The 19751-nt window shown below is 30.3% G+C and overlaps 1 protein-coding gene across 1 annotated transcript in view; it reads right to left on the reverse strand.

Annotated features, from left to right (window-relative positions):
• Window positions 1-4403: 4403 nt before the first annotated feature.
• Window positions 4404-19751, reverse strand: part of LOC139493391 (serine-protein kinase ATM-like) — a 98113-nt gene continuing 82765 nt past the window's right edge. Inside the window, exon 58 of the mRNA XM_071281765.1 lies at window positions 4404-5739. Coding sequence (XP_071137866.1) covers window positions 5555-5739 — 185 coding nt within the window. The 3' untranslated portion in view covers window positions 4404-5554. The remainder of the gene's footprint in view (window positions 5740-19751) is intronic.

A 19751-nucleotide genomic window follows, 5' to 3' on the forward strand; every position in this document is an offset into this window, starting at 1 on the left:
GCCATGGCGGCCATCTTGGTTGGTTGGCCGGGTCACGCCACACAATTTTTAAACTAGATACCCCAAAGATGACTGTGGCCAAGTTTGGATTAATTTGGCCCAGTAGTTTCAGAGAAGAAGATTTTTGTAAAAGATTACTAAGATTTACGAAAAATGGTTAAAAATTGACTATAAAGGGCAATAACTCATAAAGGGGTCAACTGACCATTTCGGTCATGATGACTTATATGTAAATCTTACTTTGCTGAACATTATTGCAGTTTACAGTTTACCTCTATCTTTAATAGTATTCAAGATAATAACCAAAAACAGCAAAATTTCCTTAAAATTACCAATTCAGGGGCAGCAACCCAACAAGGGGTCGTCCGATTCATCTGAAAATTTCAGGGCAGATAGATCTTGACCTGATAAACAATTGTACCCCATGTCAGATTTGCTCTAAATGCTTTGGTTTTTGAGTTATAAGCCAAAAACTGCATTTTACCCCTATGGTCTATTTTTAGCCATGGCGGCCATCTTGGTTGGTTGGCCGGGTCAAGCCACACATTTTTTAAACTAGATACCCCAATGATGATTGTGGCCAAGTTTGGATTAATTTGGCCCAGTAGTTTCAGAGGAGAAGATTTTTGTAAAAGTTAACGACGACGGACGCAGGACGACGACGGACGCAGGACGACGGACGCAAAGTGATGGGAAAAGCTCACTTGGCCCTTCGGGCCAGGTGAGCTAAAAAACGGTTTTAATAATACAGGTAAATCTTGAAGTTTATACAAATGTAGTAAGTGAAAATTAGAAGACATTCCAAATAATCAAAGCTGGTATATAGACAAGTTCCATATTAAGGAGGCTCGCGGGTATAAGGTTTTCAGAAAAAAATTAAACATTAATTTTTCATTACAAATTTAATTTATTACCTTAAGTAGTTGTTACTTTACCATATGGTACAAAAATTATTCCAAAAAATCAATTCCTGTTGGCCCCAGGTGACTTTTAAAATGTACATATCATTGAAAAAGCTCTCAATTATCTCTTTTTGGTGCAAAATGCCATTTTTTGGCATTAAAATTGAAATATCTTTTTTTAACTCATCGGTGACCTATATTTTTTATTGTTGTTTTCGAATAAGCTGTACATAAACTAAATAATTGTAAAATTAAAGCGATTTCTGTAATTTAGTTCTTTTTTTATTTCGATATTACCGCTATTTCTCCTATTAGTTCAACAGAAAACTAGAGGCTCTAAAGAGCCTGTGTCGCTCACCTTGGTATATGTGAATATTAAACAATGGACACAGATGGATTCATGACAAAATTGTGTTTTGGTGATGGTGATGTGTTTGTAGATCTTACTTTACTAAACATTCTTGCTGCTTACAATTATCTCTATCTATAACAGTACTTTCTGTGGAAAATGTTATTGAAAATCTTCAAATTCTAAGAAAATTGTTAAAAATTGACTATGAAGGGCAATAACTCCTTAGGGGGTCAATTGACTATTTTGGTCATAGTGACTTATTTTTAGTTCTTACTTTGCTGTACATTATTGCTGTTTACAGTTTATCTCTATCTATAATAATATTCAAGATAATAACAAAAAAACAGCAAAATTTCCTCAAAATTACCAATTCAGGGGCAGCAACCTAACAACCGATTATCCGATTCATCTGAAAATTCCAGGGCAGATAGATCGTGACCTGATCAACAATTTTACTTCCTGTCAGATTTGCTCTTAATGCTTTGGTTTTTGAGTTATAAGCCAAAAACTGCATTTTACCCCCATGTTTTATTCTTAGCCATGGTGGCCATCTTGGTTTGTTGGCCGATTTACTGGACACATTTTTTTTAACTAGATACCACAATGATGATTATGGCTAAGTTTGGTTAAATTTGGCCCAGTAGTTTCAGAGGAGAAGATTTTTCTAAAAGATTACTAAGATTTACGAAAAATGGTTAAAAATTGACTATAAAGGGCAATAACTCCTAAAGTGGTCAACTGACCATTTTGGTCATGTTGACTTATTTGTAGATCTTACTTTGCTGAACATTATTGCTGTTTATAGTTTATCTCTATCTATAATAATATTCAAGATAATAACCATAAACAGCAAAATTTCCTTAAAATTACCATTTCAGGGGCAGCAACCCAACAACGGAATGTCCGATTCATCTGAAAATTTCAGGGCAGATAGATCTTAACCTGATGAACAATTTTACTCATCTCAGATTTGCTCTAAATGCTTTGGTTTTTGAGTTATAAGCCAAAAACTGCATTTTACCCCTATGTTCTATTTTTAGCCATGGTAGCCATCTTGGTTGGTTGGCCGGGTCACCGGACACATTTTTTAAACTAGATACCCCAATGATGATTATGGCCAAGTTTGATTAAATTTGGCCCAGTAGTTTCAGAGGAGAAGATTTTTCTACAAGATTACTAAGATTTACGAAAAATGGTTAAAAATTGACTATAAAGGGCAATAACTCCTAAAGGGGTCAACTGACCATTTCGGTCATGTTGACTTATTTGTAAATCTTACTTTGCTGAACATTATTGCTGTTTACAGTTTATCTTTATCTATAACAATATTCAAGATAATAACCAAAAACAGCAAAATTTCCTTAAAATTACATATTCAGGGGCAGCAACCCAACAACGGGTTGTCTGATTCATCTGAAAATTTCAGGGCAGATAGATCTTGAACTGATAAACAATTTTACCCCATGTCAGATTTGCTCTAAATGCTTTGGTTTTTGAGTTATAAGCCAAAAACTGCATTTTACCCCTATGTTCTATTTTTAGCCATGGCGGCCATCTTGGTTGGTTGGCGGGGTCAAGCCACACATTTTTTAAACTAGATACCCCAATGATGATTGTGGCCAAGTTTGGATTAATTTGGCCCAGCAGTTTCAGAGGAGAAGATTTTTGTAAAAGTTAACGACGACGGACGACGGACGACAGACGACGGACGACGACGACGCCGGACGCCGGACGCAAAGTGATGGGAAAAGCTCACTTGGCCCTTCGGGCCAGGTGAGCTAATAAAAAGGACATTAACAAAAATGTATGCTTCTTTCGAAGGCAGATTGTGATCGTAAATGAAGAAGAAATCCTATATTAAATTAAAAAAATGATTTAGACCCGCGAGCCCCCTTAATATAAAATAACAAATAGGCATTATAAACAGTATCGTATCAACAGGTTGAATTAACAAGAAAATACGATTTGAGAGTATTATGTCTGTTTGTTTTGTTCACACATCGTTGTTAATATAATGATGCAACTTTCATACAGAAGAAACGTTTATATAAGAAAATCCCTGTACCAAGTCAGGAATATGAAAGTTGTTATCAATTCGTTTGATGTGTTTGAGCTCGTGATTTTGCCATTTGATTAGGGGCTTTCCGTTTTGAATTTTCCTCATAGTTCAGTATTTTTGTGATTTTACTTTTTATCACATGTCTATATTAGACAAAATTGACCACTGGATGTCATAGTTTTTCTCCAGGTTGACTTTTGTTCTGGTCTTTAAATACAAAATGTGCATAATAATGTGCTTGTTCTAAGTTTATGCTACAAGAATTTCATGTAGATGGCAGATTATTAATTTAATCACAACTTTTAAAGATTCTGAAAATTAAAGAACTCCACAAATGTATTTGTATATGAAACCCCTAAATAAAACACAGAATATAAGTACATTGCAGTTGTTGTTGTTTTACGTCAGCGACAACATATCAGGCTGATATTTGTTTTTTTCTTTCATGCCAGTTACTGTTTGTTAAAATATTTTTAAATTGAGAATCGAAATAGGGAATGTGTCAAAGAGACAACAACCCGACCAAAGAGCAGAACACAGCTGAAGGCCACCAATGGTTCAACAACACAGAGAGCAAATATCCGCCCAGAGGCGTGCTTCAGCTGGCCACTAAACAAAAATGTGTACTAGTCTAGTTCGGTGATAATGGACGTCATACTTTACTTCAAAATATATAAATGAACTAAACTTTAAATTCATACAAGACTAACAAAGGCCAGACGTTCCTGAGGAACATAACCAGATCATGTCAAAAACTGGTTTTAGAATAAATATGTTTATTTCTGATGTAAATACCCTATGAGTGAAGTAATATTAAAGCCAAAATGTGCCATCTTTAATGACCTGACAACAGTATTGTAACTATTTCCTTCTTAATAAGTCTGTTTTAAGGTTTTTATAGCTTTTGAGGTGAATGCTGACATTTTTGTGATTTGCAAAGAATTTTACCATAAATGATTGGATGTGAAATACCAAGACTGTATGCTGCCTGGAGACTTCTTTTTGTGTATAAAATGTTGTTTGGCTGCTGTTTCCTTTCAATATTACTGTACATCTTGTCGTGTTCTAATCACAATCAAAGAACAACAGAAAAAATATAAAATTTAATTTTTGTTTGAAATGCTGCAATAAAAGGCAGCATCTAATTTAACAAAAATTGAAACATGATCTAACAAACTAAGAAATAGCACTTTTATCAAACTCATGAATTTGTACACTTTTTAATCTGATTGTTTCAAGCCATATATATTCTAAAATATTTATAAATTTATTAAGATAATTTTCTACTGAAATTAATGAATGTATGAATTTAAAAGATTTTAATTTTTTTGGGGCATAAACCAAGGGAACAAATGTTGTCAAGTTGTTATTTTACATTCTACACCAAAAAATAATATGTAAATGTTTAAAATGTAAATAAAGGTTAAACTCATATAGAACATATATAACTGGAACCAATCAATGCACCATAATTACTGTCTTTTGATGAAGTAAATATATGGTTAAATTGACTTTTGAAAAGTAAATATCATTTCTCAAAAATCAACCAAACCACAGAAAAAAGTGTATTTTATGACAATTACATACCAATACCAAATGTATTTCAATATGCTGTAATATTCAAAATCAATTAGTATAGAAAATCTTACTTAAATAATACCAATAACATCCTCCAAAAATTTCACTACAAAATTGTTATGACAGGATTGAAGATGGAACAATCCAAAGAACATTTCATTAATTATCATAAGTAACATTTTTTGGCTGGAAGAAACCTTTATAATGATAATTAATAATCATCTAAAAAATTTAGAGCAAGCTGTACTATTGAATTTAATTCATGGATTTCTTTCCCATTGTCTCTCATTTCAATGATACATAACTAATTTTTTGATGATGACAAATGGAAATGTTTTCATGCTATAAATAGATGACAATTCATAAATTTCATATTTTTTTGTGTGTACCAAATATTACCTTTTTAGTATTAAACCTTAGAAAAACGTTTAAACTAACCAATTAGTGGTTATGAACACTATTGTATCTTTGTTTAAAGAGAATTATTACATTGCAGAAAAATAACAATTAAAGTTTAGCACAGTAAATATCTCTGCAATATTCAATCATAATACTTTTACTTTCATTTGCATATAATTTGTTCATAAAAAACCAATTCATTGAAATAATATCCTTTGACTAGAACAGTAGTTTCTTTCCACAAGGAAGTTTATAACACATTGTTTATATATATGGTTGCCAGCCAGGGAAGAGTTTTGCCAGGTTTTTAGGATCTCTTGCTTGCTGAATCAGAAGATTGACCTGTCCAGATACACTTAGTTGAACACCATCTTCTATGCCTTGTAACTTCTGATGCAGTCTCAGTAAAACTCTTTCTGCCAACTTATTTACACTTTCTGTGTTCTCAACTGAAATAAAAAAAAAAATAGATACAAAAAGGTACAAATATATATGTAAAACATAACACCAATCAAGTTTATGCTACTAAAATGTTTTCTTGGTTGGAATTCTGACCTGATAATAGTCCTATTAATAGTGTAAATAAACTCATCATAGATACCAGGACTAAATTTTGTATATATGCCAGACGCGCGTTTTGTCTACAAAAGACTCATCAGTGACGCTCGAATCCAAAAAAGTTAAAAGGCCAAATAAAGTACGAAGTTGAAGAGCATTGAGGACCAAAATTCCTAAAAGTTTTGCCAAATCCAGCTAAGGTAATCTATGCCTGAGGTAGAAAAGCCTTAGTATTTCAAAAATTCTAAATTTTGTAAACAGTTAATTTATAAATATAACCATATCAATGATAATTCATGTCAGCACAAAAAATGCTGACTACTGGGCTGGTGATATCCTCGGGGAAATAAATCTCCACCAGCAGTGGCATCGACCTAGCATACATAATACTTATCTGAGGCTATGTGTTCATTTGCACCAAAAGACGGTTAATAGTTAATGTAAATATATCAGCCAAACAGTGTACATTTTACAGTTCAAACTGGGACCAATCAGTCTATGTTCTTCACTATTTGTATTTAAATAAAGTTCACTAATAGAACACAAAGTCATTCTGTTTGCCTGTGAGGTCCTTTTAATGTACTTTTCAATAAAATATGTCCTGAAATCTCAAACATTGAAGTGTTTTTACTTATTTAGTAAAACATAGAGAGCAGTAGGGCAACAACAAAGCTGCAAGGTCATAGTTTTGGAGATGCAAATGTGGCAAAGTCAAACTTCTACGTGAGTGCACAGCAAAGTTGTATTTTTAAAACTCAAGTGTTAATTTCAACTGTCGAAACACATTGATAATTACAATGATTTGTTGTTGCTGGAAACAATTACCATTTAAAAAAAATGAAATATTTGAAATAACAACGATTATGTACACTTCATCTTAAAAAGGCATATTCAGATTTTATGAAATTTTAAATAGAAAAATGAATTTTGAAACATGTTAGTTTACGAAACAATTTCATTGGTGGAAATTATGTCAGTACTTTTAAAAAGTCTTGATGTACTCTGAGAAAAATTTTAAAAAATCAAATATCAATAAACTCATAAACTACAATTATGTGTTAATAACGATACCTCAGACCCAAATTCCCTGAATTTTGAGAAATCATATTATTTGATGCACCCTTTCATCTGTTGTCTATGGAAATGACGAAAGAAATAATCATAAACATTAAATCATATCTAATTATGGCACCACAATGAAACTTGCAATTTTTAATAAGAAATATCAATAAAAATTGACAAACATGTACTTTTTTGTAATAAAATTATGCACTGCTATTCAGTGCAGTAAAATTAAAATTATTTATTGCTACATTGGTATCTTTCAAATGGGAAAAAAACACCTTTCATTTGAAGCATGAGGTAATTATAAATTCCATTTATGTATTTTTGCTGCTTTATTTTTTTTCTTTCAAAAAGGAATACATGTACTTTTGTTGTCGCAATAGATTATTATACATTTACTTTTAAAATTTTTTGTGCTTTAGATCAGGATAACATCTTAATAAACTGTAAATTAGGTAATGAACCTGATTAATGATACAACTCATTTAATTTTTTTTACAGGGCCACCCTTAAAAAATTAAAAATTAATCTCCCTATTGATGAATTAAGTTATTTCTGAGAAACTTAAGATACAAAATCACTCAGACAAATTTGACTATGCAAAATTTAGCTATCTTTTTAAGGTCCCTTTTGTTCATTTAGCTAATCTATTTCTACATTTTATTCCTGTTATTTATCCATTTTTTCTTTCAAAAAGATATAAAAGAATAATGTATGAGTGCCAATGAGACACCCCCCTTTCCAAATCACAATTTGTAAAAGCTAACCATGATAGATCTTCAACACGGAGCCTTTGCTCACACCGAACAGAAAACTATAAAGGAAATGCATATGTCATCAAAAGTATGCAATTCAAGTTGTTATTTTGTTTTGATCAATTCTAAAGGACAAATTAGTTTGTCCACTTTAACTTTAAGGTAAAGCCAACTGCATAGATATTAAAACTATGAGTTGTGTAAGTTACTTCCTTAAACTTGTTCTGAGGAGATTTTTAAAGATTGCCATTGAGAAAAAGGTGCAGACTTGACGTCATCTTAACAATACACCAAATTGAAATGGCACTTTGGCCATGTTGAAATTAAAATTGTAAAAAAATAAATTAAAACATCTACATGAAATTTCATACAATATCAAAGAAAAAGACCATAATGAACATTTTTAAAGTATAAACATTTATTGCTTTTTAATGCATTCAATTTTTTCTGGACTTAAATATAAATCAAATCTATAAAAGGGTTGTTCACACCTATAAAGGAACTAACACCTGAATTTCTCACCTAAAACACTTGTATCAAATCACACCAATTTATAAACTTGTTCCTATTTACAGGAGATTGACCCCAATTATAAATTCTAATGGAAGATTCATGCCATGTTTACTACACCAATAATACCCATAATCAAATTACAACGGCTTTTCAAAAGATTATCATATTTTCATATTAGATCTTTAGACTAATTGTCAGTCCTAATGATGACTATTATAAAAGTTTTTGAAGAGTATTAAATGATATCTCTTTACAAATATTTACCTTTTAAAATAGTTCAGTATTGAAGAATTGGATATATAAATTACTTGTCATTTTCAATCAACTGACGAACGGGTGAAAAAGAAAGACTTGAAAATTGGAAAAATTCCTTTAACATTTTGTTTGTTACTGTTGGTTTTCGTAAGGTCAAGGTCATCTTTCAAACCATATAAAGATGCAAATTGTGATGTTAAGATTATTATCAATACTTATATTACAACTAAGTAACTTAATATGAAAAATAAAGGCATATGGACAATGATGTGTAATAATTGATTGTTGTTAGATTTTTGTTGTCTAACAATGTATACCTGGGTAATTAACTGTAGTCTCATTGCCAATATAATTTTTGTAGTAAAATTTGATAGTAGTAATTGTTATTTTTACTAAAATACGTTTGTATTTGTATCGTGATCAATAATGCTCTTTCTCATATTTCTTGTTTAAGTGAACAAAACATTCAAGGTAACTAAAGTCAGTTTTACTCAATATCTTCTTTATGATCCTCAAGGACAACATAGTTTTAGTATGCATGCCGTCTTTAGTAAAAATAAATTTCCACTGATTATATCAATTTGTGATTTTTTTAAATTATGTAATTTCATGCATTTATTAGTTTTGTTTGTATTGGTGAGAAATTACTTGACAATCAGTCGTTGCAGATTGATTTTGTCTGGTTATAAGTTGAAATTCTCTAGAAAGACCATACTTAATCCATAGTTAACATCACAACCCGCAATGTCTTTATATTTTCAAAAATATAAATAACTTTCTGTAAATTTATATATTGTTTGTGTGCATTTATCAATGTGATTGTTGAATAATAGAAAAAATTGTAAAATTAATTATCTTCTATATAATTAGTTTGTAGAATCCAAAATGTTTAAGATGTCACATCTTTAATGACGCAATTGGTATACCTTTCTATCTAAATTATTTGGACATTGTTACATCAGTTTAAAAAAAAATTCACAACATGATTGGAGTTCAAAAAAATCAAATTAAAATGATAGAAATAAGATGAGTTAGCAATATGAATCATGTAAGAAAATCTAGTACTACTGTAGTGAAAGATGGTAACAGATTAGCACTTGAACACGGGTAAAACAGCAAAATATTTGACAAGTCATTTTTACTCAAGCATACTTGAAAATAAGTTTATGTGAATATTTTTGATAAGAACAAATAGTCAAATAAAAGAAACAATGAAAAATGGAGAAAAGTAGTATTTGTTCTGAAAAACATGAAGTGTCTTACAAGCAAATGTAAACAAAAGTTCAAGCAAGTACCATCAATGTTTCTATGTCTATCTCCAATTTACCATGAGAAGGTAAATATTTAACTACAATGTATATCATATATCACAATATCCATATTAAAAACAAATAAATATGTATGTTGTTGCACAGATGCTCTCAGATGCATTTAAACATCATGGTGGTCCATAGAGAAATATTTTTCTTTTTCTTCTGTGGGAGCCGCATAAATTTGTAACAAGAGTGAACACACCCTGAAATGTCTCACCTGTTTCACTTATCATTGATTTCATGTTGAAAGTATGTAATAATAAGGTTCTACTACAAGTATCACATAAACTGAACATTATTAATGTTCTATGAAAATGAGGCCACAGTCTTATGAAACACATAACAAGAGGGAAATCAACATTACAAAATAGATTAACTTTTTATATTCAAGAGGTCACTGATCCATGAAAATGAGGTCAAAAACAATGGCCATATATGACAGACTGTTTGATTGGTTGGTGTTTAACACCACTTTCAACACTATTGTACTATTTTGTGGCAGTAAGCTTGTATCTGTGGATGAAGCCAGAGTGTGACATATGACAGATAGAAACTTCATTACATATAGCACTAATATACATTGAAGTATGGAGCATCCAGGTCTTCCTCCTTCTGACATTTAAAGCTTTTAAGTAATTTGTTTAGGAGGCCAGATCCCTATTCCTATCTCTCACTTTCAGTGACAGAAGTGGCATGCACTAAAAAAATGAGGACATAAATTATGAAATGTCTTATAAATCTGATAGTCTCTTTCTTTATCATGATGCTCATTGCACTAGTTGAGGTATAGAATGAAAGAAGGATCACAAAAATTTAACCATAAATTGGAGATATCATGTCACTAGTTGAGCAAAAATTCCCAGTTTTTGGTGCTGTTAGTGTTGCTTTATCTATAGTTTTTTGTATCCTCTTGTTTGTCTACTTTTCTCAGTGATGTTGCCTGACTTTCCTTACCTTATGGTTTTTAATTGCCTTGAGTGGAATCTTCTCCCATTTTTTGATATTTTCAATTTTTTAGCCTAGACAAAACGCGTGTCTGGCGTACTAAATTATAATCCTGGTACCTTTGATAACTATTGTAACTTTTTGTTTGTTTTATCTCCTGTGACTTTTAATGCAAATGAGACAAAAACCTAATCTGACACTCTTTTTATCACGTCCCATTATAAGTAAAAAAGTGAGACAATTGCATTTTAACTGTACATACCTGCTAACTTTTCAAAATTTCCATGGGGTATTTTAAGGGCAACAAGCCCCTCTTGTTTTATCATAAGTGTTCTTATTCTACTACAATATTGTTTGAAAAAGTGTACATGTACTTAATAAAAGGCCTTTAAAACTCAACTGAATGTCTGTTTTGAGGTCTTCAGTTTATACAATAATTTTTTTTTAATTCAATTCAACACCTCTCATAGGGATATCCCCAATAAATCTGGGTAGTTGGCAGGTATGTTAACACAGGTCCGTTTCTAACAAATTGAACAAATATCCCCAAAAATGATATTTTACAATGTATATATGAAGGGTGGAATCACCACGCAATTTATCATTTTATCATGATAAAAGAAACAGGAACATAAATAGTTATTTTAACTGCCCATTAAAACAAAAATATGTGAAAATTATGTTAATTCTCATTCTCGTGAAAATTACTATGTAATACATCAAAGCAGTTTGATAATTTTCTTGTTCATTTTTTGTCATATTTGTATTTTACAACTCAATAATTTTAAATACACATTAAATTTAATTTCATTTTTACATCTGATTGAGTTTGTTCTTTCTCAAATGTAAATTTCAAATTATAAAGGAAAATAAAAATTGAATTTTTCATTATAATTTTTCAATTATATAATTAATTTATTTTTTTGTCAAATTTAACAGTGGTTATACAAATATAAAAGTCACTTTGACATAGCTACAAAAAATATTTACTTAACATTAGAAAAAAAAGATTTATGTTTCTTCAGGCCCAGTTTAGACATTTGAAAAACACCCATTTAAAAAGATCTGAAAATGAAATCATAAGAAACATTTCTCTTTCTTGTTAATATATAAACAACTCTTTTAATATATGATTTTTTAAAACAACTCTTTGGTTCATCTTTACATAATTCTTGCATGCAAAATTAATCGGTACAATTTTATTTCAAACAATTTGTTTGTTTCATTTTAAACTTTCAAATTTATGCAGATAACCTTTTTTTTTCTTTGGTTTCATGACGTCAAGGAAGTGTTAAAGATAAAATAATGCCATGCAGGCATCAAGTAATTACCTTTCACAAAAATAAAAAAATGATTTTATATCAAACATAATGACAATGATTCTTGTTTGAAGAAATAGTATAAAAATTAAACACCTAAATTAAAATTAAATGTCACCTAAATCAAAGATAAAGTATTTAAAAAAGAAATCTTTTGAATAACATACCCTTTCCCAAAGCTTAATTACATGTTATAAATAGCAGAAAAATAAAAGCCATTCAAATAGTATTCTTTTAAATCATTCACCATTTATTGAAAATCAACATTAGACATTTTAAAAATATAAATCTTTTTAACGACAGTAATTAAAATTAACATTGGTCAATATTTGGGCAGTTGTTGACGTTTGTTTTTAAATCATAGAGATTTATTTGATGTTTTAAGTTTAAACTTAGATAAACCTCTTAAATCAAAACTTCAACAATTTTCCCCTTGTATGAATCTATTTTTAAAAATACCATAAAAAATCTGATAACCATCTTAAAAATGTCATCACTATAGGGTGTGATTGTTAAACGTTCAATCAACTTTAAAAATGGATTTATTTCAATGTTTTGTTCATCCAACCTATAAATTTGTAATTCATTAATTTTTATATGTATCAAACTTTTTTAATATCAATGTTTCTTGCCTAGATCTGTACACTGAATTTTTTCATTCAATTTTTTTATGAAAAAAATTTGCCCTGTTGTCATATTTGGGTTATTGGTGAAAGTGAAAAATCATCACCATAATCAATTCATAAATTATTATTTTAGTACATATAAAATCTGATAACCATCTTAGAAATGTCATCCCTATAGGGTGTGATTGTCAAACTTTTAATCAACATCAACTAGAGGCTCTAAAGAGCCTGTGTCGCTCACCTTGGTCTATGTGCATATTAAACAAAGGACACAAATGGATTCATGACAAAATTGTATTTTGGTGATGGTGATGTGTTTGAAGTCCTTACTTTACTGAACGATTTTGCTTCTTACAATTATATCTATCATGAACTTTGCCCATTAGTAACAGAGAACTATATTTGGTAAAAATTTACATAAATTTACCAAATTAATGAAAATTGTTAAAAATTGACTATAAAGGGCAATAACTCCTTAAGGGGTCAATTGACCATTTAGGTCATGTTGACTTATTTGTAGATCTTACTTTGCTGAACATTATTGCTGTTTACAGTTTATCGCTATCTATAATAGTATTCAAGATAACCAAAAACAGCAAAATTTCTTTAAAAATTACCAATTGGAGGGCAGCAACCCAACAACCAGTTGTCCAATTCATCTGAAAAATTCAGGGCAGATAGATATTGACTTGATTAACAATTTAACTTCTTGTCAGATTTGCTCTAGATGCTTTGGTTTCATAGTTATAAGCAAAAAACTGCATTTTACCCCTATGTTCTATTTTTAGCCGTGGCGGCCATCTTGGTTGAATGGCCAGGTCATCGGACACATTTTTCAAACTAGATACCCCAAAGATGATTGTGGCCTAGTAGTTTCAGTGGAGATTTTGTAAAAGATTACTTAGATTTATGAAAAATGGTTAAAGATTGACTATAAAGGGCAATAACTCCTAAAGGGGTCAACTGACCATTTTGGTCATGTTGACTTATTTGTAGATCTTACTTTGCTGATCATTATTGCTGTTTACAATTTATCTCTATCTATAATAATATTCAAGATAATAACCAAAAACAGCAAAATTTCCTCAAAATTACCAATTCAGGGGCAGCAACCCAACAACCGATTGACCGATTCATCTGAAAATTTCAGGGCAGATAGTTCTTGACCTGATAAACATTTTTATCCCATGTCAGATTTCCTCAAAATGCTTTGGTTTTGAGTTATAAGCCAAAAACTGCATTTTACCCCTATGTTCTATTTTTAGCGGTGGCAGCCATCTTAGTTGGTTGACCAGGTCACGCCACACATTTTTTAAACTAGATACCCCAAAGATGATTGTGGCCAAGTTTGGATTAATTTGGCCAAGTAGTTTCAGAGGAGAAGATTTTTGTAAAAGATTACTTTAATTTACGAAAAATGGTTAAAAATTGACTATAAAGGGCAATAACTCCTAAACGGGTCAACTGACCATTTTGGTCATGTTGACTTATTTGTAGATCTTACTTTGCTGAACATTATTGCTGTTTACAGTTTATCTCTATCTATAATAATATTCAAGATAATAACCAAAAACAGCAAAATTTCCTCAAAATTACCAATTCAGGGGCAGCAACCCAACAACCGATTGACCGATTCATCTGAAAATTTTAGAGCAGATAGATCTTGACCTGATAAACATTTTTACCCCATGTCAGATTTGCTCTAAATGCTTTGGTTTTTGAGTTATAAGCCAAAAACTGCATTTTACCCCTATGTTCTATTTTTAGCCGTGGCGGCCATCTTGGTTGGTTGACCGGGTCACGCCACACATTTTTTAAACTAGATACCCCAATGATGATTGTGGCTAAGTTTGGTTTGATTTGGCCCAGTAGTTTCAGAGGAGAAGATTTTTGTAAAAGTTAACGACGACGGACGACGACGGACGCCAAGTGATGAGAAAAGCTCACTTGGCCCTTCGGGCCAGGTGAGCTAAAAATGAATTTATTTCAATATGTTTAGTTCATCCAACCTATAAATTTGCAATTTATTATTCTATTTATTAGCTACCTCTTTCAAATTTTATATATATATATATATTGTCTTCATCCATGCACTGATTTTTTTTTATTCATTTTTTTTTATTTTAAAAAAAAATCCCCTGCTGTAAAACTTGGTTTATTGGTAAGAGTGCAAAATCATCGCCTTTATCCTTTAATAAAATACATAAATTACGATTTTACTTTCAATCTTTATTTTAAGGGCTTTTTAATACATTGTGTAGGCCAATATCTAATTTAATAACATAGAAAGCATAAAAAAGAGATTTGGTGTGTATTTTAATGAGATCATAAATAAATAACACAAAAGCAAAAGCACCTCTACCGGATTCTTGGTAGGAATATTGGTGAGCCCTAATTTCAATTTATCTTCTTTTCAAGAATGCTAAGAAGTCCCAGTCAAAAATGGTGAGTTACTAATTCATCATGTGCTTTATCAAGAGTTCTGTCTCTAGTTTACATGAATGTCATTTCAAAGTATTAATCATAACATCTGATAAATGCAAATAATAGCTGATTAATAAATTCCTTACGATTAAGCTAAAAAAAAGTAAGGGCAATGTTTGAAAACTCATTCATTAATTTAAACTGAAAACAAAACTGAGGATATATACTTTAAATGAACTTAGATTTGTCATTTCATAACTTGAGTTTGAGAACATACCAGGTCAAAACAATAACATGAGAAATTCTTATTAAAACAAAAAGGTTACCATATTACTGTCAAATGCTAAAGATACTTTAGCTATCAAATTCATGTTCATCAATTGGACTAAAATTCTCAAATTTGATACTAAAACATATATCACAATTATAACCAGTGTGAAATAAAAGAATTAACAATGCATGGACTCAATTTAATATATCAGATAATTCATGTGTATCTTAGTCTAGACCTCATCTAATTAACCATTGCCCAGAGACCACAGACGGTCAAATAACCTGATATAAACATAAACACAAATATAAATAGATAGCAACCTCATGCAACTTTACTTTTCTAGGTTTGTTTATTTTTACCTGTATAAGAATAAAATTTTGTGGATCGAATCAGTCAATAAAATGGTCGACCCTTAGTTTCATTTTCAATTTTCAATGTGGACTTTCTTTTCCTACTAATAGCTGAACATGCCTAATACATGACTAACCAATCTCTAGCTAATGGGTTAAATTATAGGTAACAAGAATACAGATTCATTGAGGTCAAACTATTCAATTGCAAGTGAATATTTTATTAGAAATGTTTCTGAGCTTATTTTACAGTGACTTGACTGTTAGTGTTGCTCTCCACCAATTGCAACTCATTCAAAATTTTGACCAAATTGCAATTTGTTTTATAAAATCAAATTGTTCAACTCGTCAGAAATTTGAACCAACTGCTGTAGAAAACCACAGCCAAGTCATGAAAGTGCAAGGTGATAAAATAAAACATACTTACAATCTTATAAGACTTTAACTCCACTTAAATGATGTTGTGACAAAATTAGTTTATCAGTTTGTATAGTTATATTATATTCATTTCCATGCTGAAGGGGGACTGTTTATTTTGAATTGCTATTAAATTGTCCAAACTAAGCTTTCATATAGTTTTTCTTTCTAAAAGTATTCTATATTTATAAGAATCAGACATTATGTGAATTAAAACATTTCATATTCAGTAAAATATGTGTAAAATTGCAATATATGTTTGTAGGAAGTTTCCATGGGGGAGATAATAACTTTTCTTTCAAAAAGTCTTTATTCAAAAGAATAATATTTTAGGTTATCTCCCCTGAAAACTTATCAATAGCATATTGTTATTTCACACATATTTTACTGAATATATGATGTTTTATTTAAAATGATATCTGATTCTTATAAATATAGAATAATCTTAGAAAGAAAAACTATATGAAAGCTTAGTTTGGACAATTTTATAGCAATTCAAAATAAACAGTTTCTCTTCAGCATGGAAATGACTATAATATAACCATACAAACTGATAAACTAATTTTGTCACAACATCATTAAAGTGGAGTTAAAGTCTTATAGGATTGTAAGTATGTTTTATTTTATCACCTTGCACTTTCACATTTTGACTGAACAATTTGTTCAATATTCTGACCAGTTGAACAGCTTGGTTTAATAAAACAAATTGCAATTTGGTCAACATTTTGAATGAGTTGCAATTGGTGGAGAGCAACACTAACAGTCAAGTCACTGTAATAAAATTGAACTAAATTTGCTGCTAAAAACAAAGAATTATTTCACTATTTCACTTTCATTTATGATTGAACCAAAAAAAAAATCATATTTTAATATTTTTCAATCTCGCAGCTAATGCTCCTTTAGTTAAATAATTTATATAAGAGAGTAAAATATTCTCATTTTTCTCTAACATTTTTTTGGAATAAATCAAGTTCTACTCACACGGACAATTACATTAATTGCTACATGTTTTTTGTATTTGCATAACCTCCTGTGACAAATATTTCATGTATTTCCAGTGTTAAAGTAAATAAATATATTAGCTATATTGGTTTCATACTATTCATGAGAAATGTATTACTGCTTAAAGGTAAACATGGGATAAGAAATGTAAAATTTAAATGACTCCAAATGATATTTGCCACAGTCCCTTTAAGACATACTTGAGAAAATACTTGAAAATGATCACTTTATAACAAAATTCTGTTTTTTGAAAAACATGGTATTCAAATACAAAATTTTACAGAATCCTTCCTTTAATACATCCATAATCTTTTTAAATCAAGGTTCTTCAAAATTCTGTTTTTTGAAAAACATGGTATTCAAATACAAAATTTTACAGAATCCTTCCTTTAATACATCCATAATCTTTTTAAATCAAGGTTCTTTTAAAATAAAAATTCAACATAAACAAATTTTATTTAATAGCTCATGGACATTCTATTAAATAAACATGCAAGTCATCTTCACAAGTTTCTACATAAGAGGGATATACACTATTTAGCTAGACCTATCATTACAGTGTTGAAAGTTCTAGATATTTTGTATGAGATAAATCATCAACAATCTTATTGTCCATACATTAATTCACAAAGAAGGAAAAAAAAGAAATAAGGGACTGCTTAGAGAACATGAAAATAGTGTGTTTCAAAGTGGTGCTCACATCTTCTTATATCTATACTTATACTGTAAATTCAGAAATTATTGCAATGTTTTTATTATTGCGAAAAAAATGCGACAGGGTTATTATCTCAATAATTTAAACTCACATTTTGATTTTATGTATGAATTAAACACGATTTTTCTCAATATCGCAAATAATAAAATTGCATTTAGTCCAAAAGGTCAACATCACAATAAAAAATGCTCGCAATAATTTGTGAATTTACAGTAGGTTACCACATATGTAGTTTCTGCTTAAATCTAGGGTCATATTCAGGTACCCAAAAAAAGTTTAGAGTCAAAATAAAAGAAATAATCTTACAATTTTGACAGTTTCAGAAGGTAGAAATAATTATTGTACCTTTTAATTTAGACATGCATTTATCCATTATTTTCAACACAGGATTTAGCAATAAACAACAACCACTCAATCGCCCAGTTTTAAAAAAATTATTTTACTGCCTACCAATCAATTGTTGACTATTTTCGGTTTTCCAAGACATGTACATGAACCATTGACATAATGAGAAAATTTACATAAATTGCTCCAATACTCAATTTCACAAAATAATATAGGGTTATTGCTTGAATATGGTCCAGAGTGGCAATAACCCTTTTATCGTATTGCAAAGACTGAGATTCAAATTTGTTTTAAATAGTGAAGGAACATGAAGGGCCCAGGACCATTTGGAATTTCAAGAGAATCCATAAGAAACAAACAAGATATCAAAGAAACTAGTTAACTAATTCAAGAACATAAACTGGATAGAAAATAATATATAGAATCTACAACTGATATTTAAACCATAAATATCTGATATTTTTTTAATCGCCTTAGAGATCTAAAACTTCGTTGGTATAAACAATTATGTTTGCGTTATTGACATGAAAGAAGGATATTTTGGAGACTTTCCAATAGAATTTTAAAAGAATAACAGATCGTGTGGCATTTGAATGTTGGGAGTAAAAAAAGACATATCGTGTGGCATGTGAATGTTGGGAGTAAATCTTACGTAATCAGATCTCTTCGATCAATTTACTGTGTTGACAGAGACGTGAGACTTGTGTTGAGGGTGTAGGTGGTTACAAGACAGATACATCAACGTCAGAACTATAGGCCCATGATTAAACAAAAAATAATAATAGTGCAATTCACCAAATATTCTATAAAATATGATCCCTCTGTATAACTCATATTTATCTGAAATCCGATAACAAATGATAATATCAAATTTATCAACAAATAATGAAATACCCCAATTACATTTCAAATTATATCGTCAATAAATATGAAACTTCTATTATATAATTGTATGCACTCCCAAACTTATAATTATAAATCATAAGTTAGAGACTCCTGTCCATTTAATGTCAGAATTTAATAAAACTATTAATTGACTTTATGCTATAATTATGTTATTTCAAAATTATTAAACTATACTTCTAATAAATATTACTTTTGGGCTGGTTAATTTTGATTATCAAACAAATCTAGAAGTTTGTATCAGTCTGTGTCAGTCTGACATATTACTGTTGTGTCATTAGTATTGAAAAATCTCCTTGTAAACTACTCATTAATAAGGCTCCCATTCTAGCTTAAATATGAACAAGAATGTGTCCTCAGTACACGAATGCCCCACTCGCACTATCATTTTCCATGTTCAGTGGACCGTGAAATTGGGGTAAAAACTCTAATTTGGCATTAAAATTAGAAAGATCATATCATAGGGGACATGTGTACTAAGTTTGAAGTCGATTGGACTTAAACTTCATCAAAAACTACCTTGACCAAAAACTTTAACCTGAAGCGGGACAGACGGACGGACGAACGAACGGACGGACGGACGGACGGATTCACAGACCAGAAAACATAATGCCCCTCTACTATCGTAGGTGGGGCATAAAAATCTATCAAATGCCAAAAAATGTAACTTTTGACAAAAATG

This window comes from Mytilus edulis, chromosome 10 (assembly GCF_963676685.1).
Source record: "Mytilus edulis chromosome 10, xbMytEdul2.2, whole genome shotgun sequence".
In the NCBI taxonomy this organism is placed as follows: Eukaryota; Metazoa; Mollusca; class Bivalvia; order Mytilida; family Mytilidae; genus Mytilus; species Mytilus edulis.